The sequence below is a fragment of the Mustela nigripes genome, chromosome 13, assembly GCF_022355385.1.
Source record: "Mustela nigripes isolate SB6536 chromosome 13, MUSNIG.SB6536, whole genome shotgun sequence".
Lineage (NCBI taxonomy): Eukaryota > Metazoa > Chordata > Mammalia > Carnivora > Mustelidae > Mustela > Mustela nigripes.
In genome coordinates, this window is record NC_081569.1 from 45,415,300 (window position 1) to 45,436,112 (window position 20,813).

The 20,813-nt window shown below is 37.6% G+C and overlaps 1 protein-coding gene and 1 non-coding gene across 2 annotated transcripts; one reads left to right on the top strand and one right to left on the bottom strand.

Annotated features, from left to right (window-relative positions):
* Positions 1–1,304: 1,304 nt before the first annotated feature.
* On the bottom strand, positions 1,305–1,376 carry TRNAQ-CUG (transfer RNA glutamine (anticodon CUG)). The gene has a single exon. It is a non-coding gene; the product is annotated as a tRNA-Gln (tRNA).
* A 320-nt stretch (positions 1,377–1,696) lies between these two features.
* RAB11A (RAB11A, member RAS oncogene family) lies at positions 1,697–20,813 on the top strand. Its single transcript, XM_059372303.1, has 5 exons — positions 1,697–1,882; positions 8,385–8,580; positions 9,235–9,428; positions 10,346–10,426; positions 19,050–20,813. The coding sequence occupies exons 1-5, from the start codon at positions 1,843–1,845 to the stop codon at positions 19,187–19,189; spliced, it is 651 nt and encodes a 216-aa protein (XP_059228286.1). The 5' UTR covers positions 1,697–1,842; the 3' UTR covers positions 19,190–20,813.

The following is a 20,813-nucleotide window of genomic DNA, read 5'->3' on the forward strand; positions in this document are numbered from 1 at the left end:
ATTGATATCTCCCTTTTCTTGGAACCATTTTGTTTACTCAAGTGAGTAGAGCTAGGACTGTGTCTTATCTGTAGTATATAATATTTAGCTGCTTGAGAATACTGTCCATCTCCCCTGATGTGGATAATACTTATTTGCACAAGGCAGTATCTAGGCCTTAGATAAACCATCCATTACTTATACCATCACAGAAAGCACTGAAAATGGTACTGTTATTAGTTTCCTATTGCGGTTGTAAAAAAAATTACCACAAACTTGGTGACTTAAAACACAAATAGTTCTCTAGGTCAGAATTCTGCATGGTGGTTTCACTGGGTTAAAATCAAGATGTCTGCAGGGCTGTATTCCTTCTGTGGGCGATAGGGAAGAATCCATTTCCTTGCCTTTTCTTGTCTTCTAGAAGCCTCTACATTCCTATCATTGCTTACGGTTTCCACCTTTAAGGATCTCTGTGACAAATTAGGTTCACCTGGAGAATCTAGGTTACTTCTCTATTTTAAAGTCAGTTGATTTGCAACTTTAATTCCATCTCTAACTGTAATTCCCCTTTGCCATTTAATTTAACATATTCACGGATCTCAGGGATTGGGAAGTGGACCTCTTCAGGGAGTTATTATTCTGCTCACCACAGGCACCCTTGTCCAAAAGTCTAAATTGAGAGTTTGCATATAGGCGGTAGGGGGTATGGCAGCAAAGGGGAAAAACATTTTGTAATAACATAACTCTTTTCAAATACATAACTCTTCAAAAACAGATCATTGCTGCGTGATCTTTGGCAAGTCACTGGAGTCTTAGTATCCACATTTCTGCTAAAATGAAAATTGCCATTCTCTGCTCTGCTTTTTAAATGAAATAATTATGTAAACAGGTTTAGCTTAGAGGATGACAAATAAGGCTCAAGAAGTTCTTGATGAATCTTGATGAGGAGGGTGGGCGAAGTTCTCCACACGACATCTGGAGATAGTTTGAGGGATTTCCAGAGGAAAAATGTGAAAAGCGCCTGCCCTTGAATGAAATTGGAGGTTGAAAATTCTAGCAAAAGGAATCAAGTTACACCGAAGCTTTTGAAAGCTAGCTTTGAGGCAAAGGCCCAGGTTAAAAAAAAAAAAAGCGAAGTGAAGAGGCTCCTTCGGAGACACCCAGGTGACAATGACTATAGAACCAACGGGTCTTCGCAGGCAAAGGTTATGTTTCGAGAAATTCTGCCTCCACTTCGTTCAAGGACATAATATACCGTAGCTGTACAACAATCACTTAATGAATAGTAAAGTCAAAATGTGTTCACGGAAAAAACGGGAAGATGTAGGTTCCACCGAGATTTGAACTCGGATCGCTGGATTCAGAGTCCAGAGTGCTAACCATTACACCATGGAACCACTACAAAAAACACAGCCGCCTTCAGCGGTCTAATTCTTAGAAAACCCCGCCCCCCTCGACAAACCTACCACCCAAGCGGGACTGACGCGCTTCCCAGCACCCCATTTCCCCGCATGTTGGCCCGAGGAACGAGGGAAAGGCCATTGAGAGGATGGCAAGCAGCGGCTGCATGCCAGGAGTCCGGAGCTCAACTTCCCCTCCCTTAAACTTCTTGGAGGGGGCAGTATTTAAAGACGGACTCCACGCTCCGGCGCACCGCCCTTCCAGGGCTCAGGGGCGGAGCGCCGCCTCCCGGAAGTACTTCCCCTTAGGGGCTGGGGCCTGGCGGAAGTGTCGTAGGGGCAGGGAGGGGTTCTTTACCCGGTCCGGCAGCTGAAGCTCGGCTCTCGGGTTACCCCTGCAGCGACGCCCCCTGGTCCCACCGATACCACTGCTGCTCCCGCCCCTTCGCTCCTCGGCCGCGCAATGGGCACCCGCGACGACGAGTACGACTATCTCTTCAAAGGTGAGGCCGTGGGCTCGCCCACTTTCCTCACCGAGTCCCGGTTCGGGGGCCCGGGACACTCCTGGGGGACCCGCGTGCGGGCTGCCCCTGCACTGAAGTCGGCCTTCCTCAGCCCTTCCTCTCTGGGCGATTTGTCTTGCCGTCTCCCAGCTCAGCTCTTCAACCCTCAGACGAGGAGTCCTCCCCACACGCCAGGCTTTTAGCTGTCTGCCCTTAGGCCTTCGTTATCCTCAGCGCCCCTCACCCTGTGTCCTCCCGGCGGGCTGCTTTCTCCCAAATCGGCTTCGTTTCCCGGGCTCGACGGCCCCTGGAAAGCGGCCGCCCCTCCCACCATCTATCTTTTCGGGTTTGGCGCCCCTCCCCCTCAGTATACACCCTTCTCGGCTCGCCCCCCTTTCCAGAACCCCTCTGACCGGCCCTTCCTTTTCGCACACCTTTCCTTTGGAGCGAGCGGACTCCCACTACAGGTCTTTTTCTCGTCTGCCCCCCTCTTTCCCCTAGAACGAGCCTCTCCTCTGCGTCTCCTCACAGCCCCTCCCCTCAGACGGACGCCTCTCGAGCGGTCTCCTTCCTTTCCCTGGGCCAGGCCCGGCTTAAAATCTGAGCCGGCCAGGGGTCCCCCCCCCACCCGCCCCCACAGGTCCCGTGGTCAGTAACCTTCTTGCATTGCCCCCGGGATTGGTACTATTTCCTTCCCTTTTCTCCCCAAATAATTTTAGAGCTCTCCCACGTCTCCTGTGCGACCCCGAGGGTGGGGGGTAGGGCAGGAGGGATTGTCCATCACCCACGCGCGCACTTGTCGCAGTGACCCGGCAGACTGTTGTGACTTCCCATCTAGGCTTTTTTCCTCCTACCCTCCCCACCGAGCGGCAGCCAGCTCGGGAGAACTCTAGACTCAGCTAGCGAGAAGGGGTTGCGGATGGGTGGTGGCTGTTATCCTTGCCAGACCTGAAGGCCCAGTTCCTGAGCAGGAAAGGTTGTGCGTTGCACAAATACTAGCCTGCTTTATCACTATGGACTGGTTGCTTCCTGCTGCAACACTGGGAGGATCCAACATTTTGGTGTTTTTAGAACAGGAAGGGAAGAGTGCTAGTTAGCCACATACCTTTTCCAAAAGGTGGGGGCTAGGGAAACTTATGTGCTCTTTGGTGAAATGTAACATGTGTTAGGAGATCGGGAAACGTAGTGCCCTTGGACAAAACACATTGGAGCGTGGGGAATGGATAGAATTGCCTGTTGGTTAGTCGGAAAGAATCCCGATAGTTTTTTGTTGTTGTTGTTTTTTAATAGAAAAATAAAGGGTACAGTTTTCAATGGGAAAGAGTACGGTAAATGGTGTTTTTTTTTTTTTTTTTTTTGGTTAAGTGAATGCATTCTTACTCAGATGCTTTCACTGCTCCTGAATTAGGGCAGCCATCAGTAGTATGCTGAACAAAGATCATTACCAGGGAGGAAGAAACCATTGCTATAAAAGCTTTACAGTGGAGGGTGGAGTTTAAGAGTGTTAAGCATGGTGATTCTGACCTTGTCATTGGGTGCCAAGAATGATTTACTAAAGGAAGCAGGAAACATTGCTTTACCAATACTTTGCAAATCTTATCACCACTTAACTCCTCTGGGCCAGAATATTCTGTCATATAGGGTGAGTATATCCAGTGTTCACCTTCATTCCCCATAGTGCAAAATCATTTACAGAGAAGAGTACTTAATGCATTTTATAAATACAAAGAAGAGAGGTGGGTTTGAAAGCATACTGTTTGCTGAAGACCTCTGAGGTCATGTGAAATTACTAGACCCTAGAGAGTAGTGGTTAGTCATTAAAAGTTTTATTTCTTAAAATAAGGTGCAAAGTTGTAGACCTTTGTAGCTACCTTTCAAGTGATTAATTTAGAACAAGATAGACTAATAAGAATATTTCTCCTGTTTGGTTTGGAGCTTGACTGTTGTTTATAGAAACCATTTATTTTTTTAACTAAGAATATTAATTATCCTGAATTGGTTTAAGGCATTTTAACTTGGGATTAGAGCATCCTGTTAACAGTGATTGAGAGCACAGGGCTTTGGAATCACAAAGGTCTGGATTCAAATTCAGGTCTTAAACTTGCTTTTTGATCTTTGAGCCTCCAATTCCTTGTCTGTTAAAAGAAAATAATACCTATCTCTCAGAACTCTTACCAGAATTAAATGAGACTGGTTTTGAGGATTCAGTAAGTGATAATAATGTTAAGAAAGTTACTGTGGTTCTTGTCAGCTTTTTGGAATCTTAAATCTTCAAGAGCATTTAAGTATTATGAAAGAAACTTAAAAGTAGGAACTTTTAAAGTATTTTGTGTTTCTATGGGTTATGGTTTCATTTTGTTGTACATTTTGCTGTTTAAACATAGGATGTTTAAAAAATTCTGCTGAGAAGAATTTCCACTTTTTAAAAGCTCTTACAGGATATGAGTCACTTTTTTTTTTAAACTTTAGTGCTGATTATTTAGCCAATTTCTTATTTATACGATTATATTTTATCTTTATTTTTTTATTTTTTCATGAACATTTTGATACACATTTCGTTTATTGGTTAACCATTTTCTTACACTGGTTATAATTGGTATTTGATTCAGAGAGGGAAGCATTCATTATTGATACACTATATAGGCTTTTTAAAAAATTCTATCCTTTACAAATAATCAAGATTGGGTTGTTGAAATTGTGTGTATGTTTTTAAATTTTTTATTAACATATAATGTATTATTAGCCCCAGGGTATACGATTATATTTTAAAGCAGAGCAACAATAATTTTAAAGTAGTTTCATTGTACAGAGGTTTATTCACCGACACGAGGTAGACCTTTCTACTTTTAGACTGCTTACCTTGCACACTTAATACTTGAGCGAACTGGAAGTTTGTAACTCTAACCAGTTGAAAATGAAGGGGATATTTTGATTAGTATAGGATGGAGTGGTCCAAATGGGAGTGTAATGTGGGGAGAGAGCAAGACAGGTATTCTGTGTTATGTATTTGTTCTTGAACATTAATCTTCAGTTAAGCTCAATAGGAGACTCTTGGTGTACAAGGTGGGGAGGTTATTTTTTAAGACTTTTTGTTTTAAAAGCTTTATTTAATTCTACAATTATGTATATACAATGTGGTGGCCCTTTGGTACACACAGTGAAGTAAGCATCAATCATAGTTGCTATTGGTGTTGTAGACACCAATTCGGAGTCACGTTTTTTGAAAATATCTGGATACATAGTCTACATCATTTTCTTTTCAGTCTAGCTGAAGGTCAATAGTAATTAACCGTCAGCTGATTGTCATTGGAAAAGATCTCAGGAGCTTTGCTGTCTTGCATCTTGGTAGTTTTTCTTTCACAACTTTCAGTTGAGCAACTCAGATTCTGCTGAATCTGGAAAAACTTGTCTAGGCTAAAGCCTTATTGACTTACCGAATGCATTTTATTTTCAAGGCTTTTGGTGAGGTAAAACTATGAATATAGTTGAAAGAGTAGAAGAATCTCCTACGTTTATTTATAAAAATCAGTATGAAAATGACCAATTATCCTTTCAGGTGATAACTTTTAGATCTGATGTACTGTGATTGATTTGTTGAATTTTAGTCTAGTACATTAGTTTGCAAGAAAGTATATAGAAATAAATGTGGTTGAAGAGGTGGAACTTCTTGTTAAATAATGGATAATTTATATGTATATTTTGCTCTTATGGCATTTAGCCTAATATTTGATACATAATGAAGCAGATTTAATATTAGGTATTAGAATGGTAGTTAAACTTCAGGTGAGGTTAACCAAGTGGTAATAAAATCATTAGGTTATTTTAGAAACACTGTAGATATTTAATATATAGATGCTGTTATTTATGTTTATATTATTATACATACTCTCCTTCCCTCTCCATACACTATATAGATGGATATAGTTATAAAATATTTAAAGTGGGAAGTACTTTTAACTTAAGGTACTAGTTAAGGAAAACATTGGAAAATCATTGCAAATTACTTTCTTGAACTATAGGATGTGATCATATAGTTTGTCACATTTTTAAAGATCAATTATATATTGTCATCTTAATGAGGGAAAGTATTTTAATTAAAAATTGAGTCCCATGAACTTTTGGGGAGGGGTTACTTTTTCAGTCATAGCCAGTAAATTCTCTTAGGTTGCTTAGGTAATTTAATCCATTCTCGTATGTTTATTTTTTAGTGACCTTAAGTGTAACCCATCCTGTTTTGGTTTCTCATTTGGTAACTGAATAAAACCAGCTTTCCTTATTGTGCCATTTCTCAGTATCTTCTTGGCAGCACTGTTCTTACAGAACCAATCAATATCTTCTGGTGTCATTCAAGATATAATCCTTTAACAAGTTTTTGTCTTTTAATCTGGCAACTCTGTCCATGTCTAGTTGAGATAATTATTTTATACTGTATAAAGCATTCATGAGTCTTGAAGTATTTTCAGATAAGGGTGCTATTTTTTATAATGTTAAAATTAATTGGTTACATGGAGGGGAAAAACACCTTCCCTGTCTTTATGCTGAGGTGGGGAGATAATGAGCATAATCATTAATTAACATGGATCTCAGAAGGGAAAAACCGAAACTTGAAAGTGCTAGAGTTTTTGTGGGAGGGAGAAGATGTTCTTTGAATGTGTTATTTAATTTTCCAGAGGCATTGTCATTCAAGATGTCTTCCATTTGGTTTTAAACCGACTGGCTCCTGAATTACTGATATCTGAGTGACTATGAAGTAGATATGTTTTAACTTTTTGGTTTTTCCCTTCTTCCCTGTTCCCATCTCAAGTGAGGCTTTTACACTTCATTGCTAGTGTGGCTTTAGAAATGGTTCTCAAGGGGTTTCCTGAGCAGAGTATCAGGCCTCTTGCACCAAGAGGCAGTGGTGTGTATATCCTGTTAATAGGGTCAACTGTCACTGAAAATGGGATTTGACCTCACTGCCAGAAATGTACTCCTTGGAAACTAACATAACCAACCATCCTAGAAAACTGGAAGTGCATTGTTTTGGCATGTTGCTTTGATGACCTTATCATCTTTCCTGTTATCCACGTTAAAGCATTTGATAGAGTATCTGTGTTTGTCCCAGTACCTTTGACATCTCTGATTGAGTATAGCTAGAAGTACCTGCTGTTTGTGCTGCATGGAGTTACTGCCACCTGGATGATTTCTTGCTGAATCAGCTAATAGAGGAAGTCAGGAAGATATGCATTTGATAATGTACTCTATCCAAGACTGTCCAGAGGCCAGGTTATATCCACTCTTGTGGCAAGGAAGGAATGCATAATAGATTCTCTTTGCCCTCTGACCAGAGTGCTATGAGTTCTTAAGAGTTTTTACCTCCCTCTCTCCTTACCACCAGATCATAATCATTTTTAATAAGGCATGGTCTTACTCCTTGGTGGTGTTCTCACGTTTGATTTTCTAGTCCTGTTGCCTAAATCATTTAGCAGGTAAGAAAAACATTGAAATGCTGATAGCGGTTTTTTTTTTTTCCTTTGTAAAAAGTTTTTTGGTTCATGTTCTATAAACCTGTGAACTCATTTTGTCCTTTAAATTCAGATAGAAATACTTTAGAACAAGTTATCTGCTTGTTTTCCCATTGTTTATGAAATTCTTAAGGATAACATTGCCTTGGGTGGGAAAAAAATCCTCATGTATTAGTAAATAAACTGCCTTCTATAGTAATCACAGGAAATAAATTCATCTAAACCACACTTGTTTTTAAAATAAAAAGTCTTAAGTCATAAGAGACAAAGTATGTGACCTCCTTGCTTTGGCCTTTACTCAGAGTAAGTCGGAATTATTAGCTTCCTAGGGCTCCTGTTAAACTTAATTGGGGTGTCTGTTTTTGTAGAGGTCTATATAGCTTCCTGCCCATCTGATAAATGCAACTATGAAAAGGTCATCATAGTGTCTGTGATCTGGATGGCAAAGTTTATAAATGTGATGCCTCATATGGTAAATAGGTTTCATTTTGCCAAGGTGTGAGTCCTGAGGTCACACCCAGTCTTTGATGAAACTAAGAACATTTTCACTGTTTCCCTCTTTTCTACTCACTAACATCCTTTATTGCTTTCATGTGTGATACGATATACTTTAATATCACAAATTGTTTATTTGGAGTTTATTTGGTATCTTTCATGTTGTTACCTTCTGTGGTAGTAAGGTTGGTATAGCATTGACAGTAATTAATCAGTGCCTAGTGGACCTGTAGTTAAAATTGCATGTGTAAGACAGGATACTGTGTTTGTGCTAAGCAGATGATGTGTGGAAGTTATTATGTAGGTAGACATAGTTTAAAAAGAATAAATTGATTTTATCGATTGGTAACAGGTAAAGAACATGGACTCTTCGTCTCTCCTCTACCCCCATCCCTTTTAAAAAATCAGATGCTCTGTCTTTTTTGCTTTAAAACATAGTGGTATTCTGAACGGTATCTGCCTCATTCATCTGACCTTAAGTGCTTTGTTGTTTTTTTTTTCAGTTGTCCTTATTGGAGATTCTGGTGTTGGGAAGAGTAATCTCTTATCTCGATTTACTCGAAATGAATTTAATCTTGAAAGTAAGAGCACCATTGGAGTAGAGTTTGCAACAAGAAGCATCCAGGTTGATGGGAAGACCATAAAGGCACAGATATGGGACACGGCAGGGCAGGAGCGATACCGAGCTATAACATCAGCGTAAGTCTCGTAGTCTTTAATTTCTAAGAAATAGACTCCGTCAACTGAATTAGCTGATTTTTGGTATTGGAAAAAGTACTTTTTTCCCTTGTAAGAATTCCAGTATTAGGATTTTGAAATGTACTTATAAAATATGTTTTTAAAAATATATAATCTAGGGCGCCTGGGTGGCTCAGTGGCTTAAACCTTTGGCTCAGGTTGTGATCTCATGGTGCTGGGATCAAGTCCTGCATTGGGCTCTCTGCTCAGCAGGGAGCCTGCTTCCCTCCCCCCCACCCCCTGCCTGCCTCTCTGCCTTGTGATCTCTGTCCAAATAAATAAAATTTAAAAAAAAAAAAAACCCACATATATGGGGCGCCTGAGTGGCTCAGTGGGTTAAAGCCTCTGCCTTCGGCTCAGGTCATGATCCCAGGATCCTGGGATGGAGCCCCACATTGGGCTCTCTGCTCAGCTGGGAGCCTGCTTCCTCCTTCTCTCTGCCTGCCTCTCTGCCTACTTGTGATCTCTCTCTATCAAATAAATAAATAAAATCTTAAAAAAAAAAAAAATATATATATATATATATATAAATAATCCATATATTTAGTTCTTTCTGGTGTTCTCTTTCATTGTATGGTTGTTTCCTAATAGTTAAATACCTCTTTCTGTTTTCAGATACTATCGTGGAGCTGTAGGTGCCTTATTGGTGTATGACATTGCTAAACATCTCACATATGAAAATGTAGAACGATGGCTGAAAGAACTGAGAGATCACGCTGATAGTAACATTGTTATCATGCTTGTGGGCAATAAGAGTGATTTGCGTCATCTCAGGGCAGTTCCTACAGATGAAGCAAGAGCGTTTGCAGGTTAGTGATACGAATTGCCTGGTATTACAGAGATTCTGTATTTTTTACTCTTAACATCTTGCAGTTTTGATACTTTTCCACTGACTGTAATCGCTTACAATAGTTTCAGAAAGGTAAACATGAAAGCTCAGCGAGGATTGTTGTTCTGAAAGTTTGTGATGACTCTCTTTTGCTTAACTTTGAATTGTAACACTGTAGTTTTTGCTGCCAAAAGTTAAATATAAATCCTACTTTCTTTCCTTTTGAAGGGGTAGATGACATCTATCAGTTTATTCTGTGCTTCCTGTCTATTTCTCTGTTATGTCTGTGTAAGGCTGCTCTGTGTGGGTCTGAAAGATACTGGCCCACGGAGTGTTAACAACCCACAGGGAATGTGGCTACTAGGAGTTAAAAACTTTTTGGCTTAGTAGAGGACCTGCCTAGCTCTTCTGTTCTGGTAGGGGTAGCCTATCAGAAGGCAGGATTGTGTATTCTTGACTAGTTGAAAGTTGTGACAATGTGTTAGTGATTTGATGTGAATAGTTTTTTAAGTTTTCTAGGCAAGAAACTTCATTAAAAAAAAATAGAGTTTTAAGTGAATAACACCTACCTATCCATGTTTGTATAACTCTGTGGGTTGATGGGGGAGAAGGACGGTAATAGATGGAAATAACTGAGTATTTGATAAGCTTATTATATTTTGAGTAACGTCATTTATTGCTGTTCATTGGTAGTATGTAGCTGTAATAAGTATTTCTTAATTAAGAAGCCAGTGAAAATTTCTCACTATTCTTTGATGCCCTTAACTGCTGAAGAAGTTGGGGAGGCCTTAATTTTTAGAAAGTTTGTATTTTCCTTTTGAAGCCTTGAATATGTTACATCTCTTGTGTAAAATTTGACAAGACTGAAGTTTTTATCTCCCCACCCCTCCCTGCCAGAAAAGAATGGTTTGTCATTCATTGAGACTTCAGCCCTAGACTCTACAAATGTAGAAGCTGCTTTTCAGACAATTCTGACAGGTAAGACTTGAATTTTTAGATTATATTAGTGAAAATTTGATGTTTTAGGAATGTAATTTAAACAAATTAAGAAACAACTATATATCACACGGAGAGTGACTATCATTTGAGTGCTGCTGTAAAGAGCTGTTAAAGGACCAAATTAGTTAACCCTTGCACACTGAGCTTTAATGATCCTCATTTATCTGGTTTATATTGGGAAAAGTACTTTGAAAATACTCCTCACTTCTATTATTACTTCATCCAGGTATTCCATACTTTGTGGTAATGCTCAAAGGCACTTTCATAAGATAAATATTGAAATCCTGGCTATGGAAAGATATAAATGCCCTTTGAAATTCAGTAAAGAAAAGGCTTCCTTTGTTCTGATACATTGTAGTAGCAGCTAGAGAAAAACACATTTTTAAAAAAATTTAAGTGAAAAAAGTAAAATTCTCCTGTGATATGTTGTAGAAGCAGCACAGTGTCACCTGTGGAGAGAATCAGCAAGTGATTACAGATGGAAACGTTTAAATAAGTAGTGGGGAAAGAACAAAGTTCATGCTGTTTTAAAATGTAGTTGTGCAGATCAGGTCAACCTTGAATTACAAGAAGACAGTGTATTTGTGTTGACTAACTTTGACTTTATTAGAATGACCAATTTATCAGCAAGTTTAATCATAATCCTCTAGTAAGTAGTTTGGGTTTTTTAAAGTACTGTAAAATTATATATTATTTTTAAGAACTCTGTAAATAATGGAGTATAGGATTACTATATAGCATAGTCTAATATGGTGTTCTAACAAGTCCGTATGGAGAAATGGTTAAATTAGTTTCCAATTTTAATGTAACAAGATTTTAATGTATTCTTTGTATGCAGCACTTATATTAGAAGTGAAAGGATTTTAATTTTTAATTTTTTAAAACTTTTTTTTTTGGTGGAGAGAGTGAGCACAAGGTGGGAGGGCAGAGGGAGAGCAAGAGAGAGAGAGAGAGAGAGAATCTTAAACAGGCTCCACAAGAGTCAGACTCTTAACTGAGTACAAAGGTGCCCCAATTTTTTTAATCTTAATTTTTCTAAGCTTTTATTTAAATTCGTTAGTTAACATACAGGTAATATTAGTTTTAGGTGTAGAATTTAGTGATTCACAGATTATTTAAATAGGAAATAGGTAGAGAATAAAGCCTAGAATTTAAGAGCATGGACTTGGAGCGCTGGCTTAGATTTTAGTCCTGCCTCCTTCACTTTTCATTGGCTTTGTAATCTTAGCCAAATTACTTAACCTTTCTAGGCCTTAAATTCTTTATCTGTAAAATTTAAATATGTCTTGGGGAGGTTTTTTTTGTTTTGAGAGAAGGTGGCTTATATTTATAAATACCTTGTGATATGATTTGACTTGATTGTTATGTTGTGACTTAAAGGTTTTTGTCTCTATAACCCATCGAAAAGAATCACCTGTCATTTGAGACATCTACTCTAGACTCTAAAAATGAATACATGAGTTCTTACATGTAAAACACTTAGCTATCCCTGGTACAGAGTGGACATTTGATTAATTAGTAGCTAAATAGTCATTAAAGAATGAAAAAAAAAACTTCGTTAAACATAAAGTAGATACTGGTGATTCACATACAGTAGATATAATAAACAATAGTTTAATAGAACTCTTTTCTGTTACCAGAAAAATAGCGACTAACAACTGGTGCTAAGGTTGCATTAGTTTTTGGAACATAGTAGCTTTCCTTTAGAAACTCTGTGTCAGATTTCATTATAGACATTGCAAGCAAGATTTAAATATTGCTGTGTATCTGCAAATTCTACTTCCTATATATATATTTTTTAAAGATTTTATTTATTTATCAGACAGAGATCACAAATAGGCAGAGAGGCAGGTAGAGAGAGAGGGGGAAGCCGGGCTCCCCGCCAAGCAGAGAGCCTGATGTGAGGCTTGATCCCAGAACTCTGGGATCATGACCTGAGCTGAAGGCAGAGGCTTTAACCAAATGAGCCACCCAGGCGCCCCTCTACTTCTTATCTTAAAATCACTTGTGCAGATTCTTAGTGAATCAATATGTAGAGTACAAAATTTATACCTACAAATTGTAGTTGTTTTTTTTTTTTTTTAAAGATTTTATTTATTTATTTGACAGAGAGCACAAGTAGGCAGAGAGGCAGGCAGAGCGAGAGAGAGATGAGGATACAGGCTCCCCGCTGAGCAGAGAGCCCTATGCAGGGCTCAATCCCAGGACCCTGGGATCATGACCTGAGCTGAAGGCAGAGGCTTTAACCCACTGAGCCACTCAGGTGCCCCAAATTGTAGGTTTTTACTAGCATTTTGTTCCTACTCCTTGTGTAACTAGTCACTGAACCTCCCTCATCCTAGAGTCACAGTATCTTAAGTAGTGAGTGAGTTAAGTCATCTTGAGGGTCTGTGAGTCTCTCAAGGCTTCTGAAAACATCTGAAAAAACTTTTTAGTCAGTTCTTGTTGAGTTTTTTTTTTTTTTTAAGATTTTATTTATTTATTTGACAGAGATCACAAGTAGGCAGAGAGGCAGAGAGAGGGGAAAGCAGGCTCTCTGCTAAGTAGAGAGCCTGATGCGGGGCTTGATCTTAGGACCCCTGGGATCATGACCTGAGCCGAAGGCAGAGGCATTAACCCACTGAGCCACCCTCGTGCCCCCTTGTTGAGATATTTTTATGTCCCATCAGTTCTCCTCTGTAATGTAGCCCATTCTGATCTCTGTTTCTAGACTGTTCTGATGCTATGTGAAGATGAGACTACCTGCCGTTAACTATTTTATGTACCAGTTTATAACATTGAACTTAATGATCACTCAAACATGAACTAACTAATCAATAAGTATGATATATACTTCACATTAAACTGTTTTGTCCTTAAAGATGAAGAACGTTTAGGAGTGCCTGGGTGGCTCTGCCTTCAGCTAATAAGCTCATGATCCCAAGGTCCTGAGATTGAGCCCCACATTGGGCTCCCTGCTTAATGGGGAGCCTGCTTCTTCATCTCTCTCTCTGCCATTCCCCTTGCTTGTGCTCTTTGGCTCTCTCTCTGTCAAATAAATAAAATCTTTAAAAAAAAAAAGATGAATATTTGGTTATTTTTCTTAAAATTCTTAAAATTCTAGATTTAAGAAGACTAGCTTCAGTTACTACCATTTTTCCTTTCTATATTCACTACTTTCTCAGCTTACTCTGCAAATCTCTGTGTTGTTCTGTGGGATCAGCTGCTATTGCATAGGGCAGTAGACCTCTGTTCTTTTGCATGTGCTAGGATGTTTGTTCTAAACTTTTCTTCTCTTTATACCAGTGGGAGTATTAATACTTAGAAAAAACAGGGAGGAATGCAGCATCTGGGTAGTACAGTTGGTTTAGCATCTGACTCTTGGTTTAGGCTTGTGTGGTGATTTAGGGATGATGGGATCTAACACCTCATCAGGCTCTATGATCAGTGCAGAGTCCGCTTGGATTTCTCTCTCCCTCTCCCTCTGCGCCCCCCCCCCCCCCCCAAAAAAAAAAAATCTTAAAAAAAAAAGGGGGGGGGGTAAAAGAAATGGGGAGGACAAAAAACCAGAAAAGACAACAGTAATCTCATTAGGTTTAATTCTACCTTGAATGTTGACAGCGTTAATAGAGCAATTACATTGTGTTTGCTGTTGCTGGAGGAAAAAACAGGTTTTTAATTTTTTAATGTAGAAAATTATGTGTGGAAAATTTATCTACATTATTACTCCAAAGTTAATTGTGTTGCTTGTTTAGAATAGACCTGTGGCATTTTTAACATCTGTGAATTTGCTGGTAACTCCATGACAATTTTGCTGATATTTTTAGAAGTAGTTAGCTAGTACTTGAGTTGAGCCTGCTAGACTGCCCAGACTTTTCATTGCTGTGCAGTGTTGTTTTCTTTCATCCTCAGGTTTGTTAAGGGATGTTTTTAACCCATACTGCCATACCCTTATTATTTTTTCTTTTAACTTAGAGTTTTGACAGTGATGCCGTGTACTGTTTTTTTTCTTGTACCATTTGAGAGTGGCAGACATGTTGCCTCTTGCACCTAAGTGCTTTTCAGTGCATATTTTTAAAAAACAAGGATGTCCTCTTTCATAACCATAGTGCAGTTATAAAAAATCAGAGTTAGATTGTAGTCCATATCAATGTTTAGCTACAGACCTTGTGCACATCTTTCCAGTTGTTTGAATTACATGCTTATTAGCAGAAGAAATTCTGAGATCAAATCACACATTACATTCAGCTCTCCTACCTTTTACATCTCCTGTGATCTGGAACAGATCTTTAGTCTTCAGTTTATTGACATCTTTTGAAGGGTACAGGTCGTTTATTTTATAGTGTCCTGCCATTTGGGTTTGTCTCATGTTTCCTCATGATTAAATTCAGATTATTGCAGTTTCAGCAAGAACACGACAAAAGTGATTTGAGTGTATCTCATTTGGAGGTCATGATACTGGTTTGTTGCATTTATTTACTGGTGATGTTAACTCTGATCACTTGGTTAAAGTGGTACCTGTAAGGTTTCTCCACATAATAAGCACAAGTCATCTTTTTAGTTATGAAGGCTGAATTCTTAATTTTATCATTAAAATAGTGAGAATCATTTAATTAGGTGTAGGATTTTTTTTTTTAACGATTTGCTTTATTTATTTGACAGAGGTCACAGGAGGCAGAGAGGCAGGCAGAGAGAGAGAGTTGGGGAAGGAGGCTCCCTGCTGAGCAGAGAGCCAATACTTGATCCCAGAACTCTGGGATCATGACCTGAGCTGAAGGCAGAGGCTTTAACCCACTGAGCCACCCAGGCACCCCCCCTTTTTTTCTTCCTTCCTTCCTTCCTTCCTTCCTTTCTTTCTTTCTTTTTTTTAAATGTAGGCGCTGTGCCTAGCATGGAGTTCAGTGTGGGGGTTGAATGCTTGACACTGAGATCAAGACCTGGGCTGAAATCAGGAGTCTGACGCTTAACCAATTAAGCCATCCAGGCGCCCCTAGGTGTAGTATTTTTGTTTTTGGCATGTGGCAGTCTTTCAGATTTGTGTCGGTATATCAGTCAGAGCATTTTTTTGATGTTCCAGAAATTTAACGGTGAGCAATGGGTTTGAAGAAGGCCTAAGAAATTCTAACCTAGGCTGTAGTGGAATAACTCAGGCTTTTGTTATTTTCACAATTTTTGAGAGCCCAGGGATTTTTTAATTCCCCAATTTGGAACAGTTGCATTTAATTTCCTTAGAGTGTACTTTGTAACTTGCTTCATACTTTCATTAGAGTAGAAATAGGCATATGTCTTTTTAATTGAATTTTACCAGGTTCTATTTAAAACTATCTTCTATTAATATTTTAACTTACTACTTAGATTTATAAGAGATTCTAACATAGGAACGACACAGAAGAATTCCTTTTCTTTTTAACCTTGCCTAACCTTTGGAAATCTTGAAAAGGGGTTGTGTAGGAATTGTATCACATACATTTGGTTCTAAGGGAGAACATGCCCTTGAAAGAAGAAAATATTTGCATCTGGTTTAGAACTTTATTAGTCCTGTTTCTCTTCCTTCACTTAAATAACCTCTAATCAGATACCAGCTAGAAGCTACCTGCTTCCTGTTTTCTTAACAAAGGTGTTTTTTTCTTTTAAAAAGCCACAGGAGATGTTAAATAAATTACTTGAGTAGCTTCTTAGTGCCCATTCTACTTGAAGAAAAGTTTTCTTTTATGTTTTTTGACCAGTGCTTTCTTATTTTCCTTATTGCTTTGGTATTTTCATTAGCGGATCTCTTTTTAGTGACTGGGACAAATGTCACAGTAATCTATTTCTACAAAATAGTGTGCAGTACTTGCAGACCAGTTATACAATACTGCTCACATTTCTTGCTTTGTAATGGGATCTCTTTAATATTTAACTTTCTGTTCTCTGAGAACTCTGCCTTTTATTCTGTTACAGTATTTGCTTTTCATGTAAGAGCCTAAAAATATTTTTTGTTTTGGTTTCCCTAACTTGAATCTTCAGAACAACTTGTAAAGTTAAAATTGTAGAGGGTCACATTTAATCATTTGCACTTTTAAAGAGGAGCCATCCAGTTTGGGAATAGAGAGAACATTAAAGAATGAACAGTAGAGTTTTACATTAAGTTGTTAATTGTCTTTATTCTTTAGCCACTAGCCTGATTGAATGAGTGTCTTTTCCTTGACCCTTGACAAGTTCTCCCATTTCCATCTTTTTGCAATAAAAAGAATCTAAATGAAGACTACATATCCTTTTTTAAAAAAATTCAATCAGTAGGCTTTCTTTATTGTTTTTCCCTTGATACTTCTTCAGCTTTGAGAAGTAGTGTCAGTCTTCTCAAACATAAATTTTAGCCACCCCCCCAACCCCCAAAAAAGTAAGAAAAGGTACATTATTGCTGTCAGTGTTTTTGCTGGTTTACACATCAGTTGACTACAGCTTGCTGTTGTTCAATTTTAGGGAAATTAGTTCTTAATTTGGAGAAAATGTTTTTATTTAACACATTCATTTTTCTTTAACTTTTCGTAGTAGAAAGTTTCCAGCATTACCAAAAGGAGGACAGTATCCTGAACTCCATGTAGCCACCAACAACCATCAGTTCATGACCAGTGTTTTGTTCCACCTATTCCTTTTTTTTTTTTTTAAACAAATGGCAGATATTACATCATTTAATTGGTAAACATTTCATGATGTATAGCTTAACGATTAGGGCATAAACCCATAACAACAAAACTATTCAAAAATTGGCAAGTAATTTCTTACTTATCCACACAGTATTAAAATTTTCTGTCTCGGTTTTTTTTTTTAACACTTTGAATTAGAATCCAATCCAAGTGATGTTACTACATTACAGTTGGTTGACATGCTCTTGGAGCATTTTGAAAATACAATTCTACTTCCTCTTTCTTAGCCTTTAACTTTCTATTTTTAAAATTTTCAAGTATTATAGAAATAATGTTGTACCCTTATAGAATCATCACTTTACCACATTTGATCTATTTCTATGTGTGTGTATACTTTTTTCCCTTTTGCTCAGTCTTCAGAAAGTAAATTACAGACATTGTGTCACTTTTTACAAGTTAATATTGAAACATTTTATCGCCTAAGTACAAGGCATTCTGCATAATCACAATACCATATATCATATTTAAGAAATTTATGTGCATATGGTATTAACTAATGTGCAGTTCATATTTCTGTTTCTCCAAGTACACTACTAATTCTTTTATAGATTTGATTTTTACATTTTAAATGTCATTTCAGCCAAAGGTCACACATTGATGGAATTGTTTTATATCTGGGGTATTATTAAATAGAGTAGCTATTTAGAGCTGGGCACAAGTTATTGAGTGCTTGAAATATGGCTTGTGGACTGAAGAATTGGATTTTAAATTTAAGTATGTGACTGCCATATTGGTCACTACAGTTGTAGAACATTTGCCTCCATCTTTTAAATGCATTTTTATAACAAAATTTTTGAAGACTCTTGGCCAGTTTTTCTGTAGATTGTCCCTCAATCTGGGACAATCTAATTGTTTTCTTAGGATAAATTAATTTTAAATAATTTTGGCAAGAATACAAAACATTGATGTCCTTCATAGGAATCCAGTGTCTTTCATAGTACATCATAATAGTAGGCACATCATATCAATTTGTCCCAGTTTTAGAATTCTCTTACCTTTTCAGGTGTTTTTTTGTTTGTTTGTTTGTTTGTTTTTTTTTTTTTTGGAGGAGGAGAACTAGGAGACCAAAGATAAACAAGATACAACCTCTGTTTGTAAGGAGTTTATAATTTAGTCCGAGGGAAATACTTTCAGTCAGTGAAATAAAGGACCAAATAAAATGAGTTAATAAAGATACGTGGCTTAGAGGAAATTAATAACATTTATTGGACCAACTAGTTACTTACCACACCCCTACTATATGGCATATCCTGGAGAAAAAAAACTGAATAAGGTTGATAAAGTGCTTGTCTTTACAGAGTTTAATGTCTAGGGGAAAAGGTAGACAGTTTTTGTTTTATTTTGTTTTGTTTACAGTTAGTTTTGGTAAGTGTCATAAAATCTTAAGTTCCTGGTTAATAATTATTTCATTACAATTTAACTTTAGTAGTTCAGGAGGCATTGATAGACGTTATCTTTCCCTCCGTTTTTAAGAGTCCTTTGGGATTTTGGCGTATTTATGAAGTTATGCTCTTCCCTATACAGACACGAAATATACTAATGTATCTCATAGTGCAGAATTTATTTTTATTTTTCTGTTGTACAGTATCAGTGTATGCAGGGGATTTTGATAAGGGTCAGACTAAAAATACTCTCATGGTTTAATTTTTATTTTTCTCCTAGCTTAATTTAGATCTAATCCCATAAACTGTAATGTCTTTGAACCAATCTATTTAAGTGATTGGTGAACCTTTCCTTCTGAAATGGAAAACCTTTTTTTCTCTTCTTACTGTTACTCTAATCAATGGCTGTTTGAAAATAAAACTTTAAATTTATACATTCTTTGTCCAAGTTTATTTGCAGTCATTTTCTGCAAGTCTGTTTTCTACTTCTGTGTACTTCTGTAGCTGCTACTAATCAGTCTATTCATAGTGAGTATTGCTGTTTTTTTTTTCCAGAGATCTACCGCATTGTTTCCCAGAAGCAAATGTCAGACAGACGTGAAAATGACATGTCTCCAAGCAACAATGTGGTTCCTATTCATGTTCCACCAACCACTGAAAACAAGCCAAAGGTGCAGTGCTGTCAGAACATATAAGGCGTTTCTCTTCTCCCCTAGAAGGCTGTGTATAGTCCATTTCCCAGGTCTGAGATTTAAATATATTTGTAATTCTTGTGGTCACTTTGTGTTTTATTACTTCCTCATACTTATGGATTTTCTCATGTCTTAAGTCTTTTGATTTTAGCTTTATAAAATCATCCACTTGTCCCGAACGACTGCAGCTTTTTTTCATGCTTTGGCTTCACTAGCCTTAGTTTAATAAACTGAATGTTTGGATTCCTCAGTTATTGTTTACTTTTCATCATGGAAGCCTGTCACTCTAGGACATATTAGAACTTGATCACTTGAAGCTCAGACCTATTGGTCTTGATCAAACTAAGAAGACTTTAGAAGAAATAAGCTATCAGTTTGCCACAGAGCAGCTTATAATTCATACACTCTTCTCTCAATGTAGTGTATATTTCCACAAATCTAAGAATTTCCCTATAAACAGCAGGATTTTGAGAGCTTGAAAATTTTCCATTATTCTGGAAATCAATTTCTAAAATGCCTTAATAGGATTAAGTAGTTTAGTAAATTTTGTTTTTTAATTTTTGTAAGCATCAAAGTTGATTAGAGAGGGGGACACTTTTTCTGGACAAGAATTATCTTAATAAACAAAAGACTGTTTTATGGTTTCAGTAGCAGTGTGGTTATGGAGCCATATGTTAAACGATGCTGCCTGGCAGGCTGGGAACTTGAGAGACTGGTGGAATTCCATCTGAGATGCCTCTGTTGAAATGATCAGGCAGCCCGAATCATTGAACTCATCTAATTTCCTGGCAGTAGATTATGTGGCATTTTATTGCTCAGGCAATAACTGATTTAATGCTGTTAGTATCAAATTGTGAAGTGTTAATTTTGTCTTAAAACCTTCCAGTAAATGAAATGCAACCTAGTTTTATCACCATATCTATCAGCAGGCATGGATGATTATTTTAACAATGCTAATTTTTGAGTTTTGCAATATATTAAGGAATACAGTCCAGTTAAATATCTGGTGTCAGTATGTCTGAAGAATATAGTGAGAGGTTACTTTCTGCTCAAGTGGTACCACTTAACGGCATGTATTCTTTTAGTATGTAGTACCTTGAGTTTAAATAGAATGCATTTAGGCATTATACAAACCTGAACTACTTTTTCCCCATTACATTATTAAAATCGGTGGAGCAACTAGTTTCCCATTTAGAAATGTGCACTACTAATACTGAATTTTACTTTCTTGTGGATAATATTAAGCACTTACTCTGCAGTGTTCTGAAAGTTGTGTCAACTGAATTGATACTATTCAGGATGGTGGAATATCCCCCAAGTACAAAAATATGTGTGTGTGGGCTTGCATAGATTACTATGTTTCATAGTTAATCTATCTTTTGCGGTGCTCATGACGTGTGGGGCACACGGAAGGCATTGCTGTGGTCAGTCTTTTTGGTTTTCTTCTGTAGCCACTTATTATTTTAGAGTATTAGTTGGTTATGAAGATACTATTATCTATTTGTAAATCGCTACTTTGTATTTTATGCATGCTCTGTAACTTGATTTATTTTTGTTTTAATTTTATTTTTTAGTTATTGATTTGGAATATATTCACATTCTAATAAACAGTTATAGGGGGACTATT